The sequence below is a fragment of the Bufo bufo genome, chromosome 11, assembly GCF_905171765.1.
Source record: "Bufo bufo chromosome 11, aBufBuf1.1, whole genome shotgun sequence".
NCBI lineage: Eukaryota > Metazoa > Chordata > Amphibia > Anura > Bufonidae > Bufo > Bufo bufo.
The window spans coordinates 20,416,028-20,435,621 of NC_053399.1; the positions used below are offsets into that span (position 1 = coordinate 20,416,028).

A 19,594-nucleotide genomic window follows, 5' to 3' on the forward strand; every position below is an offset into this window, starting at 1 on the left:
TGAAAAACTGTTCTTCAGAACGTAAACTGAACAGATCCCATTATAGTCGTTGGGATCTGTTTGTGTCAATTATGGTCCAAAGCCATCACTTCTGCAAAAGTACAGAAAACAGCTCTCCAGCTGTTTCAAAACTACAACTCCCACCATGCCCTGCTGTAGGCTGATAGCTGTTCGGGCATGCTGGGAGTTGTAGTTTTGCAACAGCTGGAGGGCCGTAGGTTGAGCATCCCTGGCCTAACACATTTTTGACATATCCACAGGATCAGACCTCTGGGATCCGCACTTATCTCTAGAATCGGGTTCCGGTGGCCGCCACATCCAGACATTGTTCTGTAACACCCCATATAAATGAATAAGGGTTATGGAAACCGCCTAGTGTAATGTCCTTGTCTGTCTCCATAAACCTGGATTATGTCCCAGAGGTGGGACCTGCATCCATAAAAATGTTTAAGGTATTAAGGCCTCATGCACATGACCATATATTTAGTGTGCATCAGATCCACGTTTATTTTCAGATCGGATGTGGACCCATTTATTTCAATGGGGCCCCAAAAGATGCAGACAGCACACCGTGTGCTGTCTGCATCCATTTGTCAGTTCTGTTGGTCCGCAAAAAATACAACATGTCCAGTTCTTGTCCATTTTGCAGACAAGGATAGGACATTTCTATAAGAGTTTAAAAAAAAAAAAAAAAAACCCTAACCCTAATTCAGCATGCACACAGCCAGGATCTGTGTTTTATGGATCTACAGTTTGCAGACCAGAAAACACTTAAGGTCATGTGCATGAGGCCCTAATTATTTAAATATCTGCTCATTCTGGGCTTCGGAGTCATACGGGCAGAAGTACTCAGTGACTGTATAAAGACCACCCACTGGACTCCTAAGCCCAAAATGGGCACTCTTACTATGCTTAAAAGGGTTGTCCGGGTTCAGAGCTGAACCCGGACATATCCCCATTTTCACCCAGGCAGCCCCCCTGACTTGAGCATCGGAGTAGTTCATACTCCAATGCTCTCCTTTGCCCTGCGCTGAATCGCGCAGGGAAAAAGCATTTTCTGGAGTTCCGGTGACGTACCGGGATCTCCTTCGGGCTGCCGGGTGAAGGCTTCCACCGAGCAGTGACGCTGGTGATGTCACCAGCACTGATGGGTGGGCTTTAGCTCTGCCCTAGCCTGTAAAACTGCTAGGGCATTGCTAAAGCCAGCCCATCAGAGCCGGTGACATCACCAAACACACTGCTGGGTGGAAGCCTCCACCCGGCACTGTGTTATGGTAAATAAAAGAGCCCTTGCGCAGGGCAAGGGAGAGAATCTGAGCAAGAAACATCAGAGGGGCCGGAGGGGCGAAAATGGGGATATGTCCGGGTTCAGCTCTGAACCCGGACAACCCATTTAATGTACTGGTTTTTGCTCTGCATTATGTATATAAATCCCTGTTCACATGTACAGCCTCCAGGAATAAATGGCACTTTATATAATCATGTACATTGCATGCTGTACATCAATTTCTCCACTAGATGGAGCTATATACCACTTACCATATATAAAGTCTGTGCTATGCTCGGTCTATGTTCTATCCCTGCTTTTGACAGTTACTGATCAGATGACGGAGGATTTACCTTTATTGGCTGAATTTATTATGCTCTTACATTTTACTAGTAGCTATTTTTGTAGATCGTTTTACAGCTGTGATGTTAATAACCAGGTATCCAGGGGTTTATATTGATGGCCTGTCCTCAATATCTGTGGGGTTCCTACTTCTGGCACCTCCACTGGTCAGCTATTTGGAGAGGCCGGTGAGCTCTGTGGCCTTCTCACAGATTACCAAGCACGGCGCCATACATTGTCTAGTGGCAGTGACCAATGAACGTGACATCACTAGCCTAGGAGGAGGCCACAGCGCCCACTAGAGTGACGTGGCCTCATCAAACAGCTGATCGGTGGGGGTGCCGGAAGTCAGACCTCCACTGTCCTGAGGATAGGTCGTCAATATAGAAGTCCTGGATAACCCCTCTAATATACAGTGTGTGACGCGATTTTAGGAAGTTTTGCAATCAAGATGAGACTTGTTTAAATGCTCTGCACTTTGACCAGGTGTGATGACTTTACACTGCCTGTCCCTGTCAATCAAAGTGCAGAGGGTGCAGAGCCTCTAGGTGTAACAGCAACGCACCGTGTCCCCCTGTATGAACCGTGTGGGCCTGTAGTCTAGCACTGTACTCTGCTACGTTTGGCACTCCTATAGTGGCCATGGGTGTCCCAGCAGAAATAAGTTTCATATTGGGACAACCTCTTCAAAGGAATTTTACTATTGATGGTCTATCCCCAGGATAGGCCTTCAGTATCTGATCTTCAGGGGGCCGACACCCTGCACCCCCTTCAATTGGCTGTTTTGCATTAGCTATGGCACCAGAACTCTACAGCTCCTTCCATTGTGTAGTGGACAGAGTTGGTTACTGCAGCGCTGCTCCCATTGAAATGAATGTAACCAGCTCTGCCTACTGCACAATGGAGAGCTGTGTAGTTCTGGTACAATAGCTGCCCCAAAACAGCTGATCAGCGGTGTGCCGGCCCCTCACCAATCAGATACTGGTGGCCTATCCTGATGATAGCCCATCAGTGTTAAAATCTTGGAATACCCCTTTAAGCTTCATTTACATACGAGATTCTTATGGTCATTCTCCTTTGTAGCAGATTTAATTATTAGATCATTACATTGAGCAATTGTCTTATATGCAATTATCTGAATTTCCCTCTTTCCAAGTGAGAACCATTAGTAAACCTGCAGAGACATTCTGTTCCTCAGTCCTCTGTGTTTAGGGCCTATTAGTCTAGGGTTTCATTTGCTGAGACAGAGCTGTGTACAGGAGCTTGCAATCTATTGCCATGCTGGAGAGAATATATATTTTTTATTTTATTTTTTAGACATAGATGAATGCCGTTACGGATACTGCCAGCAACTTTGTGCCAATGTGCCCGGATCCTATTCTTGCACTTGTAACCCCGGATTTTTGCTGAATCCCGATGGAAGATCGTGCCAAGGTAGGTGGGTAGTAGAGCCCATAGAGGGCGCTGCAGTCACCCCTGCCCTGTGTTATCAGGGATTACACTGGAGGATTGAGATAATTTATAGCGGGGCTGGGGAACAGCTCGCATGTATTGTCATTTAGGGCTCAGGCACATGACTATCTGTATTTTGCGGTCCACAAAACACGGATCCGCACAAAATACGAATGACGTCTGTGTGCATTCCGTATTTTGCGGAACGGAACATCTGGCCTCTAACAGAACAGTCTTCTCCTTGTCCATAATGTGGACAATAATAGGACAAATAGGAGTAACTTCATTGAAATGAATGGTTCCGCATACGTTCCGCAAAAAGAATGGACACAGAAAGAAAATATACGTTTGTGTGCATGAGCCCTTAGGGTGCATTCACACAACTGCATTTTCAGCCCACGTTTATTGCAGATCGCACACATTCATTACTAAGGGTTTGCAAAAATTGTGGACAGCACACGGATGTCATCCATATGCTGTCTGCATCTGTGTGGCCGAACCGCAAACGATAGAACGTGTCCTATTCTTGCCCGTTTTGCAAACAAGAATAAGCATTGTTGCAATGGGGCTGTAGGATGCACACGGATCTCATGTGTATTTTGCAGATCCGCGACTTGCAGTAGTGTGAATATGTACCCTTATATTGGACACTTACATGGGTCCAGGAAGCTGAGATATAGGAGCTGTTTGCAGGGTGCACGCACTATAGAGCTGCCTGTGACTTGGAAGGTGCACTGATCACTGAAGGTCATCTTCTGCAGCACAATGGGAGCCGTGCAGGGTCCAGAAGTGATAGGAGCCGCTGTATTGCCCCTATGTTTTAGGAGGATAAACACATCTGGGGTCTGAACCTCCTTGCAGATGATTTGCGGTATCTTGCTGTATTTTTACCCACATTATATCTGATTCCAGATGTGGATGAGTGCACCACAGAGAACCCATGTGTTCAGAGCTGTGTGAACACCTACGGATCGTACCTGTGTCGCTGCGATCCGGGTTACGAGCTGGAAGAGGATGGCATCAACTGCAGCGGTAAATTCTGCAAGACCTGATATTTTACGTCTTCAGACGCAACCCATAATGTAACTTCAGTGCCCTGTCTTCCTGGACATCACAAGCCTCGAGTGTAACCTTCTCCGGAGATGAACGAGGTTTGTTCTCTTTTGCTTTCAGACATGGACGAGTGCAGCATCTCGGAATTTCTGTGCCAGCACGAATGCGTCAATCAGCCCGGCTCATACTACTGCAGCTGTCCGCCCGGGTACACCTTGCTGGACGACAGCAGAACATGTCAGGGTGAGTTCCTAGTGATGCAAAGGGACCTGATCCATGGGCCTCATGTAGAAAAAGACTGGTCACATTTGATTACAAGAAAATAAGGATTTTTATGAGAAATGATGAAAAACAATCACGGTATTGATTACTGTATACTTTTGCATGCATTTTTATTGCTCTAATGCATCTAAAGAAAAGAAAGTAAATTGTATAGAGTCTTGATTTTAAAACCTACCATTTAGGGCTACAGCTTCAGAACTGGGTTTCCATGGTTACAGACTACAAACAAACCTTGTGCAGTCAGATCTTGCAGTCTTGTGTGTATTCACATGTCACTGGATTATGGACTGTGCTGTGTTCTCCACATACAGCACACAGATCCATTGATTTTAATGTGTTTATTCACACATACTTGTTTTTCCACTACTCTGGTCCCTGGTGTAGTCTAAACACGACTATTGAAGTCTGTGAAAACCTCTGACAGAATATGGATGACATTCGTGGTCAGTCATTGGTTTTCACTGACCATCAGTAGGAGATGTTCCCTTTTTTAGCGTTAGCACACATGGACCAACAACGCACCCTCCAAGGACATCTTCGCAGTTGAAACGTTGCCACGGATGTGTGAATAAAGCCTTTCTCCACTTTGAGATTACACGTGAGCAGGGGCGTAGCTATAGGGGGAGCCGTCGCTACTGGGCCCAGGAGCCTGAGAGGGCCTAAAGACCCTTGTGCCGCACAAGAAGATACTGGTATTATAGAAAGTACATGCTGGTCAAGGGAAGGGGTGATGTCAAGAATTTGCGGCGTTTCAATTTTTGCCTCAGGCAGCATGAAGGCCCCTGGCTGCAAAGCACTGAGGGAAGGGGGGCCCAAGCGGAACTCTTGCACCAGGGCCCATGAGCCTTTAGCTACGCCCCTGCACGTGATCTCTTAGTAGAGTAACGCAATATTAGACTGCACAGGGTGTGGTTGTTGTCAGTAACCCTGGAGACACATAGGTTTGCATAGAAGCAGCATACAGTGCAAGATATATTTTTTTAATTAAGACAATTTACAAGGTTGTTATATTTTAAATGCATTGGAGCACTCCAAAACTTGCAGAAGTTTGTAAATCTTTTAAAGAGGAGTCGGTGGCTCGATGTCCACAGTGAAGGGGCTGTATCTTGATTATAGAAAAGCAGGATTTTAGGGCTGATTTACATCTGAGTTTAAGTGATTCAGAAAAGGAACAGCCGGACATGGCCGCGCACCTCCAGACGCTATTGACTATAATGGGATCCAGCCGCTTTCTGGCATAAATGCCAGCTACGGCCGAACAAAAAGTCCTGCATGCACAACTTTTTGTGCGGCCATATCACCACCGGATCCCATTATAATCAATGGGGTCTGATGATGTACGGCCATGTCCGGCTAGGCTGATCCTCTGCTGGATCACTTAAATGCAGATGTGAATCGGCCCTTCCTGTCTTCTGCAGCCACTTCACTGTAGTCATCTTTGGTGAGGGGGTGTTCTCTGCTCACAGACTGGTACGTCATCAATTTGCACCTTTTCATTATAAAACTCCTTTCTTGCAGACATTGACGAGTGTGACACGAGGAACAACACCTGCACCTTGCAGCAGTCCTGCTTTAATATGCCAGGAAACTATCAGTGCTTAGATCCTGTGCGCTGCGAGGAGCCATATATCCAGCTCAATGACAAGTATGTATATAAAGCGTAGACAGGCTCTGCCTGCAGATTCCTTGTCTTATTTTATTGCCAGGGAATTAAGATGTTCAATACAAAGATTAAAAAAAGGCTTCCCAGGATCAACTGCAACTAAAAAAAGACTTGTTACCCAAGTGCTCGTCTGTGATCCAGATCGAGAGTCCAGTGGTTGTACAGCCTGTTATTTGCATTTGGTCGCAGTAGCTTCTTTGGGCAGCTCTTTCACAATATATCGCTCTTTCCTGGGAGGACAGGGTTCCACTTTCTTATTTTGTTGTTCTTCTTGTATTTTGGACAACTCTCTTTTTGGGTGCCGTTACATGTGCGGCTTGAGCCACAAGTAGTGCTAATTACCGGGCTGCACCTGGACTTGCCACTTGAAGCATATGTGTAGTCCAGACACAGCCCAGCAATTAGTGGTAATCTTGATTCAGATCCTGTGGCTGGGCCATACCAGATACAGGCACCCTAGTAAGGGTAAGGGCTCATGGACTCGACTGTGTGCTGGCCAGGCCCGTGCTGCAGTCCGCAATGCACGGCCACCGCATGTGGATCGTGGACCCAATCACTTGAATGGGGTCCGCGATCCGCATCCAACGGTCCACACCGCAAAAAAAGTTGTGCATGCACTACTTTTTTGCGGTGCAGAGGCACGGACAGAAAACCCATGGAAGCATTCTGTAGTGCTTCCGTGGGCTTCCAATCCATGCCGCACCACATCTCCCGGATTGCAGACCCATTCAAGTGAACACAGCCGGTGCACACGACCACGGCTGGGCAACGGCCTTGTGCATGAGCCCTAAGGCTAATCAGTCTGGTCCCAAGATGCACCTATTTTTCAATTTTTTTTTATTTATTTTTGGGCGGCCATTGTCTGAACTTGTCCAGACAGTTTGTCCTTATTCTTATGATCTTCAGGCAACTAATTAAAGGGTTATAAGCTCAGGGAACATCACTGCTATACACTGTCCCATACATGCACAGATGCAGGATGGAGCCAGCGGGGATTTCAAGTTGTGGCTTCACCCCAAAGCCGCTGCAACCACAGTTTAGAACCTCTTTAATACTGGTGCTGTAACTTTGGGTCATCTCTGTACTTCTTGTGTCTGCTCTAGTCGGTGTATGTGCCCTGTGGAGAACCCTACCTGCCGGGACCAGCCCTTCACCATTGTCCACAGACACATGGACATAGTGTCCAACAGCAGAGTCCCTGCAGACATCTTTCAGATGCAAGCCACCAGCCGCTACCCTGGAGTCTACTACATCTTCCAGATAAAGTCTGGTAACGAGGGCAGAGAGTTCTACATGAGGGTAAGAAGAACATGCAAAGGCCCATTTAGGGTGTATTGACTCGGTGCAGTCAAATTGTGGTTTATTGCTGCAAAAGTACAAAAATTTGGCAGAGACTGCATCATTTTACCGCAGTTTCACAAAAATCTCTAGTTTGGGCTGCACCATGTTAAAGGGATATTCTCATCTGGGACACTAATGGTATGTTTCAAGGATATGCCATCAATGTCAGATAGATGCAGGTCCCACCACTGGGACCCACTCCTAGCTGGAGAACGGGGGTCCTGAAGTAAGGGAGAGCGCACTGCGCAAGCGCAGCATGCTCTCCATTCATTGCTTTGGGAGTTATGAAAGTAGCCGAACGCTGGCTCCGTTTTTTTCAGAACTCCCATAGCGATGAATGGAGGGTGGACGCACATTTGTGGCTGCTCTCTGTTCACTCCAGTGGTGATAAGAGTAGGTCCCATATGGGGGACCCACACCTGACATTGATAGCATATCCTATCAATATGCCATCAAATGTCCCAGATGACAATGCCCCTTCAGTATATCATTATCAACAGTGCCCTCAAATCACCATGAATATGATACACTGATAATATTATATGTAAAAACACACACCCCGCAACACGTCACGAGCATTAGGCTTCATGCACACAGCTATGCCTGTATTTTGGTCTGCCAAATACGGATACGAGGGGTGTTCAATAAGTTATCTACCCCAGCATGTTCTGTCAGTGTTAGAGAGCTCAGCTTGTCTGGTCGTGAAACACACACGGTAGCAGTTCAGTCTCATGAGACACTGGAAGTGACAGGATGGCAAGTGCGGTACTACAAAGAAAGTGAGGGATTTTACAGCTTTGTTCCGTGATTAAATTCCTTAAACAGGAAGAAAATAAGCCCATGAAAAGATGATCGCTGTATACGGTGATGAAGCATCTTCCTACTACCAAGCAAAGTTTTGGGTTAGGCAGTTTAAATGGGGTAGGGAATCAACTGAAGATGACTCCTATTCAGGGCGACCTGTTGAAGCATCTTCAGAGGAAAAGTGCCGTAAAGGGAAGGCCATGATTTTGGAAGATCGTCAAAGTCGGTGTTATAGGGATTTCAGTTGGCACAGTATCCTTCATGATGTCAAAGGTCAGTTCCCGGTGGGTCTCACGAATGTTGACGCCTGAGCAAAAAACTTGCCGCCAGCAATTTAGCCAAGGGAATTTAGACATGCTTTGAGAAAATCCAGACTTCTATTTGTGAATTATTACGTGTGATGAAACATACAGCATGTCCACCACTATAATCCTGAGACCATAGAAGAGTCCATGTAATGGAAGCACAAGGGGTCACCATCTCAAAAAGAATTTGGTTGCAGCACTCAGCTGGAAAGATCATTGCACAGTTTTCGGGATACAGAATGCGTTTTATTACTAGAATTTATGCCGCACAAGACAATTACTGGAGATACCTCTGCTTCAACAATGAAGGCATACGAGACGCAATCAAAGAGAAACGCCATGGGAAGTTGTCAGCAAGTGTGTTGCTACTTCACGACAATGCGCCCTCTCGCAAATCACAAGCTGCGGTCAGGGAATGCGGCTTCACAGAGTTTAACCATCCACCCTACAGTCCAGACCTGGCTCCCAGTGATTACTTTCTCTTTCGGAACCTGGAGAAATTTCTGCGTGGGCAATGATTTCCTGATGATAATGCAGTCAAAGAGGCAGCAAGAAGTCTCCTTCTATTCTGAGGGCATCCGATCAACGGAGGCAAAGTGGAATAAGTGTGTTGAAGTCCAGGGGGATTACATTGAAAAGTAGTAAATTCAATATTCTCAGAAAAGTTTGTTTTCATATTCAGGTAGATAACTTATTGAACACCCCTCGTACCTTTCCTGTGCATTCTGCACTCCCATCAATAGCCGTGACTATTCTTGTCCGCAGTACGGACAAGAATACGACATGTTCTATAACTTATGGAATGGTCACATGCATCTGCAAGAAAATACAGATGCATACGTAGCCCCACAGAGTTGTGCTAGTCAGTGGGTCAGTGTGCTATCCTCAAAAATGCAGATAGCACATGGATGAAAAATACAGACGTGTAATACAATTTTGTTATACTCTATAGATAAAACACTACACCTCCCAGCATGATCAGAGTACAGCTTCCAATAGCGTGCAGTGTGAGATTCGGCCCCATACATTGCTATCTCTACTTTTTCCACTGTTTGTGTTACTAATGAGTTTTCCGTACATTGCGGACTGTATAAACTTGTGACGCAAGTTGGTTCTTATATTTATAAAGTGAGCAGATAAGGCACTTTTGTACACAATGCTGTATATCTCAGGTCACGTATTAGTATTTGATATTTACAGGTGTTTCACACCTGCTGAGAACTTTATTGTAAGCTGTCTGGCTTAAAGGGGTAGTCTTCAGCAAATGGCATTTATCATGTAGAGAAAATTAATAAAAGGCACTTACTAATGTATTGTGATTGTCCATATTGCCTCCTTTGCTGGCTGGATTCATTTTTCCAACACATTATACACTGCTTGTTTCCAGGGGTTACGACCACCTGCAATCCAGCATCAGTGGTCGTGCTTGCAAACTATGGTAAAGAGTGGCGCACACTCTGGTGGCTGGGATCATGGGAATGAATATAGGCTTTTTCCCTATAGTATTCAAGCACGGCCACTGCTGAATGCTCTCCAACCGGTGTCTCTCTGGGTGCTGGGGAACTACAACACCCAGCATGCTCTGGTGTGTTATAGCCTTGCAGCAGCTGTAGAACCACATGTTGGAGACCACCATACTATAGTAACAGCTATTCTATTTATTGGGGACAATCACCCCTTTTAATTACATTTTGTTTCTCATTTCAACAGCAAACAGGACCCATTAGCGCCACTCTGGTGCTGACGCGACCAATTAAAGGGCCCCGAGACCTGACTCTGGACCTGGAGATGGTATCTGTGAACACCGTGGTTAACTTCCGAGGCAGCTCTATCATCCGGTTGAGAATATTTGTGTCGCCGCACTCCTTCTGAGCCCGCACTTAATTGTGTAACAGCATCCTCCCTTTCCTGATGCAGGGGCCTAGATGAGAATATGAATGTTCACCTACAGATTAGCTCATAACAGAGGGAAACGTAAAACTATTCCAGATTAAAAAAATTATTGACCAGACCTCCAGCTTGTGATCAAATGATCACAGCGCCGAAGTGATCGATCTCCCTGCTCTACTGTCCTGCATCACCACAGCGCCACCTGCTGTCAAAATCATGACATTTAAATTATCACAGGCTCTGTGGCATCAGGAAAGGGGATTTATTTAAGCAATATACATTTTGAATGTTTTTGTTTATTTGGATAAAGAAAATGGAATTTTAACTTTTTTGCTGTTTTTATGTTGAGAATTTCAATTAAATAAAATGTTTGGAAATATTAATGTGGAATAAATCACTCAGGATAACCATGTACAGTATGAGTCAGTCCAGGGGCGTCGATAGGCTCAAAAAATAACTGGGGCACCATATGGAGAGGTGTAATTCAGTGAGGGGACAGTATGGTGTGGCGATCATTAACATGGGGAACCAGGCATGTGCCAGTGGGTCGGACGGTATTTCCTACATTTGCACAGTGACCAACCCTGCATTAATTCATGGTGGAATTGGGAGAAATAGCCTTTGACCTGTGGTTGCCATTACTAACAGTGTCGAATGTAAGGGTACGACAACATGGGATCTGCCAGAATAACGCAACACCTGGAAAACACACCAAGTGGCGCTATTCTTGTTGCAGACTTGATGGTGTTAGGGTCCATTCACACGTCTGTAATGTATTGCGGATCCGAATAGAATAGGACATGTTCTATTTTTTTTCTGGAGCCGCGGACCGGAAGATCGGGGGCGCACTCCGGAAATGCGGATGCGGACAGCAGACTGTATGCTGTCCGCATCCATTCTTGCCCCATAGAGAATGAATGGGTCGGCACCCGTTCCGCAATTTGCGGAACGGATGCGGACCCATTCTACGGACGTGTGAATGGACTCTTAGTGCTGCAGAGCTCTGCTATGTGCAAGTGGCGATATCTGCTTTATAAAACCCCACAACATAAAGTATTGTGCTGCAGATTTAAAATCTGCCGTACAACACAGTCACAAAATCCGCAACAGTGAAAACCACAGGTAGGTAGTAGTCATTTTCTGCAGCACGTAAATTTTATTTTTAAAAATAAAATTCGACAGTGCCGCCATTGTGAAACTACAATTTTCCAAATCTAAGCCCACAGTGTATCCTCCCCTAAAACGAAGTTTAGATAATTATAATAAACATATAAATCAGTATATAAAATTAGAGTTTTCCAATTTGTTACAGTTTAGGATCTCTGCTTGCTGTTTATATAATGGGAACAGACCGGGTAGTAGCTCCTTACTAGACACAGTTCTGAAAACTAGACTAACGCCCCAGGCACCTGTGTATCCATTACATGACTAGGACAGGTTTTAAACCCATGGAAGTAAACGATGAACGTTCCTTTTGAATGACGGCTAGCAGAGATCTTGAGAAATTGTTTTTTACCTTTACTATACAACAAATAACCTGTATCTAAAAAACAGAATATAGCCTTAAAGGGAACCTGTCATCAACTTTATGCTGACCTCACTGAGCATAAAATAGTGACAGAAATGCTGATCTCAGCGATGTGTCACTCATCAGCTAAAAGTAAGTGGTTGCCGAGAACTAGCATCGTAATCATTGCAGCCCAGGCCTGGAAAAGAGTCCAGTCTACCTGAGAAGAGTCCTGGTTATTCCTAATCTCCTGCTCTCTCACCCATCTGCTGATGATTGGCAGTTCTCTCCTAAAGAGAAAGGGAGAAAACTAGGTAGAAGACTGTCAGCCATCAGCAGGAGATTTATAAATAACCAGGACTCTTCTCAGGAGGTCGGGACTCTTTTCCGGCCCAGTCTGCAATGATTGTGATGTTAGTTCTCAGCAACCACTTACATTTAACTTTCAAAACGACCGATCGCTGAAATCAATTCACCTGTCTCTCTACTTTATGCTGCCTTTAGTTTGGGCAGCATAAAGTTGATGACTGGAATACCCCTTTAAAAAGGGAACCTGTTTTTAGAAGTTATCCACCATTAGATCGGTGGGTGGTTCCTACCACTGGGACCACCACAGATCATGAGAACTGGTCCCGTGTATCCCTTGCAGCCACCCTGAAATGAACGGAGCGGCCACTCCATTCATTTCAGTTGGAATTCCAGAGATTGCTTCAAACAGCGCTCAGCTATCCCTGGCACTCCCATGGAAATGAATGGAGCGCTCATGCGCATGTACGACCGGCCGCTCCATCCATTTCAGGAGGGCTCGGGCCCCCGTTCTCATGATCGCTGGGGGTCCCAGCGGTAGTACCCACAGCGATCGAATTGTTATTCCCTATCCCTGTGAAAGGGAATAACTTCTAACAACCGGAATACCCCTTTCATTTTTGACACTGTACAACTTTGGCCTACTGTGCCACAACCTTCGCAGCCTCCTGCAGACCATCTGAACCTGGTCTTACTTCTGATACTACAGTACTTGGTTTGTCACCCATTTTCAGAGAAGAATTATCACTACCTATAGGGTAGGAGCCCCCCCCCACATGTGACACGTGTTATAATCCCAGGTACAGAGCTCAGATTCTGTGATACTGTCCAGAATCGGGGGAGGGTGGGGGATATTTGATACAACAATGTAACTACAGGATTTACTGACAGATTAGAACAGGATACACCATGCGATACAAAGTAACAGATGGATATTCCTCTTACTATAGCATAACCTAACACCTGAAATTTCGGGGTTAGCTGCATTAAACCCCATTATTCCTTCTATGAAACTCTCAAGGATCCACTTTGCTTTGTCCTTCCCCATAAACTGTTAATCCAACATCCAGCAAAATAAGTCTCATGCCGAGTTAAAAATGCAACCAGTATTCTGGCACAGACCTATTGTACATACCTTGCCCCCCTAGTCTAAAAATGCAGAATTTCTGATAATTTGGCAATCCAAAGGTTGCTAGATAATTGGGATTTCACAGCATTTATTTTTTTTTATTTACCATTCAGTCCTATGATATAAAAAAAACAAAAACTAAAGCTGCATCAGATACCAGCCGCCCCCCAGGACATGTATTAAATACAGGATCGTGTTCCCCCCCACCAGACTCATTCTAGTTCCCCAGGAGACCTCAGTGACTCCTTAAAGGCAAATATTAGGGGAAGGGGGGGGGGGGACTTTAAGCCAAAGAAAATCTGTTTTCAGTGCAAACAAAGTTAATAAAGGGGATCTGGAATCCTGCAGCTTGGACATGGGGGGGGGGAGATCAGCCTCCATTCACATCCAGCTACAGAGAGGATTGTCGCCATGTGCAATGTATCCTGGATCTCCAGCCTGTTACTATGTATCACTCCACAGGAATGGCCAGCACAATGGACAAGATGTGACCACATGATGCAAATACTCTTACCGGATACTGAATCACAAGCTGTGGAGCATTTCATTACTTCTAACAACACAGCAAAATACTCTTTTAACGAATCTGAAAAACAAGTAATTGTAATTGCTCCAGGATTTCCCTGGGAACCCATTATTTGCAGGACATATCCACCTTTGGTGGTTGTCAGTGTGATCAGATGCAGTCCTTTGGCACCAACCTTGGGGGATATTGGGGGGGAAGGGGGTCTATTCACACAGTAGGGTTAAATTAAATTGTTTGACAATACGAAAAATTTGACCGCACTATCTTAAGTCCTATATTGCTGCATGCCAAGATGTACCCATTTATTTGAGCTTCCAGCAGTGGAATGGTTAACCAAGAGGACAATGATGTCCAGACAATGATGTCTCCTCTAAATCACACACATGGTTTAGAGGTCATTGCTTCTGCTTGGAACATATTAAACATCGTCATTTGCTAGGTGGCACAGGACTCTAGCTTGGTGGCAGTCTGTTGGGCACTTTCATAGTTGGAAAGGAGTGGGACTGACTAAAAATTTGCAAATTTACCCAAAATTTACTGCATGCACTTGAGATTAAAGATATTGTGCACCATAGAGGTAGAGCATGTGGGTGCTATGGGGAGACAAAGTCCAGCACTAGTTGGTTCCCCTGTGTGGTAAGAACCCGAGTAGGAATCTCCCCTCCAGAGTAACTGCATTGTTATCAAATGGACCCATTTTGATCCTGAGCCTATTGGCTTCCCTAAGGCACTGGGTTATTGTAAGCAGTGATGTCAAAGTACAGGGAAAATACAATGAAGACACAGTACAAGAATACTACAGTGATGTCATAGTACAGGATTCTACAGTGATGTCACAGAACAGAAATACTACAGTGATGTCACAGAACAGAAATACTACAGTGACGTCACAGTACAGGGATACTACAGTGACGTCACAGTACAGTGATACTACAGTGACGTCACAGTACAGGGATACTACAGTGATGTCACAGTACAGGGATACTACAGTGATGTCATAGTAAAGGGATACTACAGTGATGTCATAGTAAAGGGATACTACAGTGATGTCATAGTAAAGGGATACTACAGTGATGTCACAGTGCAGAAATACCACAGTGATGTCACGGTGTAGGATACTACAGTGATGTCACAGAGCAGGATACTACAGTGATGTCACAGAGCAGGATACTACAGTGATGTCACAGTGCAGGATACTACAGTGATGTCACAGTGCAGGATACTACAGTGATGTCACAGTGCAGGGATACTACAGTGATGTCATAGTAAAGGGATACTACAGTGATGTCATAGTAAAGGGATACTACAGTGATGTCATAGTAAAGGGATACTACAGTGATGTCATAGTAAAGGGATACTACAGTGATGTCATAGTAAAGGGATACTACAGTGATGCCATAGTAAAGGGATACTACAGTGATGTCACAGAGCAGGATAATACAGTAAAGTCACAGTGCAGAAATACCACAGTGATGTCACGGTGTAGGATACTACAGTGATGTCACAGAGCAGGATACTACAGTGATGTCACAGAGCAGGATACTACAGTGATGTCACAGTGCAGGGATACTACAGTGATGTCATAGTAAAGGGATACTACAGTGATGTCACAGAGCAGGATACTACAGTGATGTCACAGTGCAGGGATACTACAGTGATGTCATAGTAAAGGGATACTACAGTGATGTCATAGTAAAGGGATACTACAGTGATGTCATAGTAAAGGGATACTACAGTGATGTCATAGTAAAGGGATACTACAGTGATGTCATAGTAAAGGGATACTACAGTGATGTCACAGTGCAGAAATACCACAGTGATGTCACGGTGTAGGATACTACAGTGATGTCACAGAGCAGGATACTACAGTGATGTCACAGAGCAGGATACTACAGTGATGTCACAGAGCAGGATACTACAGTGATGTCACAGTAAAGGGATACTACAGTGATGTCAAAGAACACAAATACTACAGTGATGTCACAGTGCAGGAATACTACAATGATGTCACAGTGATGAAACAGTATAGGGATTCTACAGTGATGTCACACTACAACAATGCTACAGTGATGTCAAAGTAAAGGGATACTACAGTGATGTCACAGTGCAGGGATACTACAGTGATGTCACAGTGCAGGGATACTACAGTGATGTCACAGAACAGAAATACTACAGTGATGTCACAGTACAGGGATACTTCAGTGATGTCATAGTAAAGGGATACTACAGTGATGTCATAGTACAGAGATACTACAGTGATGTCAAAGAACACAAATACTACAGTGATGTCACAGTGCAGGAATACTACAATGATGTCACAGTGATGAAACAGTATAGAGATTCTACAGTGATGTCACACTACAACAATGCTACAGTGATGTCACAGTACAGGGATACTACAGTGATGTCATAGTAAAGGGATACTACAGTGATGTCACAGAGCAGGATAATACAGTAAAGTCACAGTGCAGAAATACCACAGTGATGTCACGGTGTAGGATACTACAGTGATGTCACAGAGCAGGATACTACAGTGATGTCACAGTGCAGGGATACTACAGTGATGTCACAGTGCAGGGATACTACAGTGATGTCACAGTGCAGGGATACTACAGTGATGTCACAGTGCAGGGATACTACAGTGATGTCACAGTGCAGGGATACTACAGTGATGTCATAGTAAAGGGATACTACAGTGATGTCATAGTAAAGGGATACTACAGTGATGTCATAGTAAAGGGATACTACAGTGATGTCATAGTAAAGGGATACTACAGTGATGTCATAGTAAAGGGATACTACAGTGATGTCATAGTAAAGGGATACTACAGTGATGTCATAGTAAAGGGATACTACAGTGATGTCATAGTAAAGGGATACTACAGTGATGTCATAGTAAAGGGATACTACAGTGATGTCATAGTAAAGGGATACTACAGTGATGTCACAGTGCAGAAATACCACAGTGATGTCACGGTGTAGGATACTACAGTGATGTCACAGAGCAGGATACTACAGTGATGTCACAGAGCAGGATACTACAGTGATGTCACAGTGCAGGGATACTACAGTGATGTCATAGTAAAGGGATACTACAGTGATGTCATAGTAAAGGGATACTACAGTGATGTCATAGTAAAGGGATACTACAGTGATGTCACAGTGCAGAAATACCACAGTGATGTCATGGTGTAGGATACTACAGTGATGTCACAGAGCAGGATACTACAGTGATGTCACAGAGCAGGATACTACAGTGATGTCACAGTAAAGGGATACTACAGTGATGTCAAAGAACACAAATACTACAGTGATGTCACAGTGCAGGAATACTACAATGATGTCACAGTGATGAAACAGTATAGGGATTCTACAGTGATGTCACACTACAACAATGCTACAGTGATGTCAAAGTAAAGGGATACTACAGTGATGTCACAGTGCAGGGATACTACAGTGATGTCACAGTGCAGGGATACTACAGTGATGTCACAGTGCAGGGATACTACAGTGATGTCACAGAACAGAAATACTACAGTGATGTCACAGTACAGGGATACTACAGTGATGTCATAGTAAAGGGATACTACAGTGATGTCATAGTACAGAGATACTACAGTGATGTCAAAGAACACAAATACTACAGTGATGTCACAGTGCAGGAATACTACAATGATGTCACAGTGATGAAACAGTATAGAGATTCTACAGTGATGTCACACTACAACAATGCTACAGTGATGTCACAGTACAGGGGTAATACAGTGACGTCACAGTGCAGGGATACTACAGTGATGTCATAGTAAAGGGATACTACAGTGATGTCACAGAGCAGGATAATACAGTAAAGTCACAGTGCAGAAATACCACAGTGATGTCACGGTGTAGGATACTACAGTGATGTCACAGAGCAGGATACTACAGTGATGTCACAAAGCAGAATAATACAGTGATTTCACAGAACAGAAATACTACAGTGATGTTACAGTGCAGGGATACTACAGTGATGTCACAGAGCAGGATACTACAGTGATGTCACAGAACAGAAATACTACAGTGATGTCACAGTGCAGGGATACTACAATGATGTCACAGTGATGAAACAGTATAGGGATTCTACAGTGATGTCACACTACAACAATACTACAGTGATGTCACATTACAGGGGTAATAGTGCAGTGCAGGATATTACAGTGATGTCACAGAACAGGGATACTACAGTGATGTCACATTGCAGGGATACTACAGTGATGTCATAGTAAAGGGATACGTCAGTGATGTCATAGTAAAGGGATACGACAGTGATGTCATAGTAAAGGGATACGACAGTGATGTCACAGTGCAGGATACTACAGTGATGTCACACTGCAACAATACTACAGTGATGTCACAGTACAGGGGTAATACAGTGATGTCACAGAGCAGGATAATACAGTGATGTCACAATACAGGGATACTACAGTGACGTCACAGTGCAGGATACAGGGGTAATACAGTGATGTCACAGAGCAGGATAATACAGTGATGTCACAATACAGGGATACTACAGTGACGTCACAGTGCAGGATACAGGGGTAATACAGTGATGTCACAGAGCAGGATAATACAGTGATGTCACAATACAGGGATACTACAGTGACGTCACAGTGCAGGATACAACAGTGATGTCACATTGCAGGGATACTACAGTGATGTCACATTGCAGGGATACTACAGTGATGTCATAGTAAAGGGATACTACAGTGATGTCACAGTGCAGGATACTACAGTGATGTCACAGAGCAGGATACTACAGTGATGTCACAGAGCAGGATACTACAGTGATGTCACAGAGCAGGATACTACAGTGATGTCACAGAGCAGGATACTACAGTGATGTCACAGAGCAGGATACTACAGTGATGTCACAGAGCAGGATACTACAGTGATGTCAGAACAGAAATACTACAGTGATGTCACAGTGCAGGGATACTACAATGATGTCACAGTGATGAAACAGTATAGGGATTCTACAGTGATGTCACACTACAACAATACTACAGTGATGTCACATTACAGTGATGTCACAGAACAGGGATACTACAGTGATGTCACATTGCAGGGATACTACAGTGATGTCATAGTAAAGGGATACTACAGTGATGTCATAGTAAAGGGATACTACAGTGATGTCACAGTGCAGAAATACCACAGTGATGTCATGGTGTAGGATACTACAGTGATGTCACAGAGCAGGATACTACAGTGATGTCACAGAGCAGGATACTACAGTGATGTCACAGTGCAGGATACTACAGTGATGTCACAGAGCAGGATACTACAGTGATGTCACAGAGCAGGATACTACAGTGATGTCACAGAGCAGGATACTACAGTGATGTCACAGAGCAGGATACTACAGTGATGTCACAGAGCAGGATACTACAGTGATGTCACAGAGCAGGATACTACAGTGATGTCACAGAGCAGGATACTACAGTGATGTCACAGAGCAGGATACTACAGTGATGTCACAGAGCAGGATACTACAGTGATGTCACAGAGCAGGATACTACAGTGATGTCACAGAGCAGGATACTACAGTTATGTCACAGAGCAGGATACTACAGTGATGTCAGAACAGAAATACTACAGTGATGTCACAGTGCAGGGATACTACAATGATGTCACAGTGATGAAACAGTATAGGGATTCTACAGTGATGTCACACTACAACAATACTACAGT

General features: G+C 44.5%; 2 protein-coding genes across 2 annotated transcripts in view; both read left to right on the top strand.

Annotated features, from left to right (window-relative positions):
* The window catches only part of FBLN5 (fibulin 5), a 51,163-nt gene extending 40,381 nt beyond the window's left edge, over nt 1-10,782 (top strand). The window contains exons 6-11 of the mRNA XM_040412095.1: nt 2,927-3,043; nt 3,974-4,093; nt 4,235-4,357; nt 5,915-6,041; nt 7,163-7,358; nt 10,220-10,782. Coding sequence (XP_040268029.1) covers nt 2,927-3,043; nt 3,974-4,093; nt 4,235-4,357; nt 5,915-6,041; nt 7,163-7,358; nt 10,220-10,381 — 845 coding nt within the window. The 3' untranslated portion in view covers nt 10,382-10,782. The remainder of the gene's footprint in view (nt 1-2,926; nt 3,044-3,973; nt 4,094-4,234; nt 4,358-5,914; nt 6,042-7,162; nt 7,359-10,219) is intronic.
* On the top strand, nt 7,688-9,328 carry GVQW3 (GVQW motif containing 3). The gene is made up of 2 exons (XM_040412096.1): nt 7,688-8,477; nt 8,766-9,328. The coding sequence occupies exons 1-2, from the start codon at nt 8,249-8,251 to the stop codon at nt 9,149-9,151; spliced, it is 615 nt and encodes a 204-aa protein (XP_040268030.1). The 5' UTR covers nt 7,688-8,248; the 3' UTR covers nt 9,152-9,328.
* Nucleotides 10,783-19,594: the final 8,812 nt, after the last annotated feature.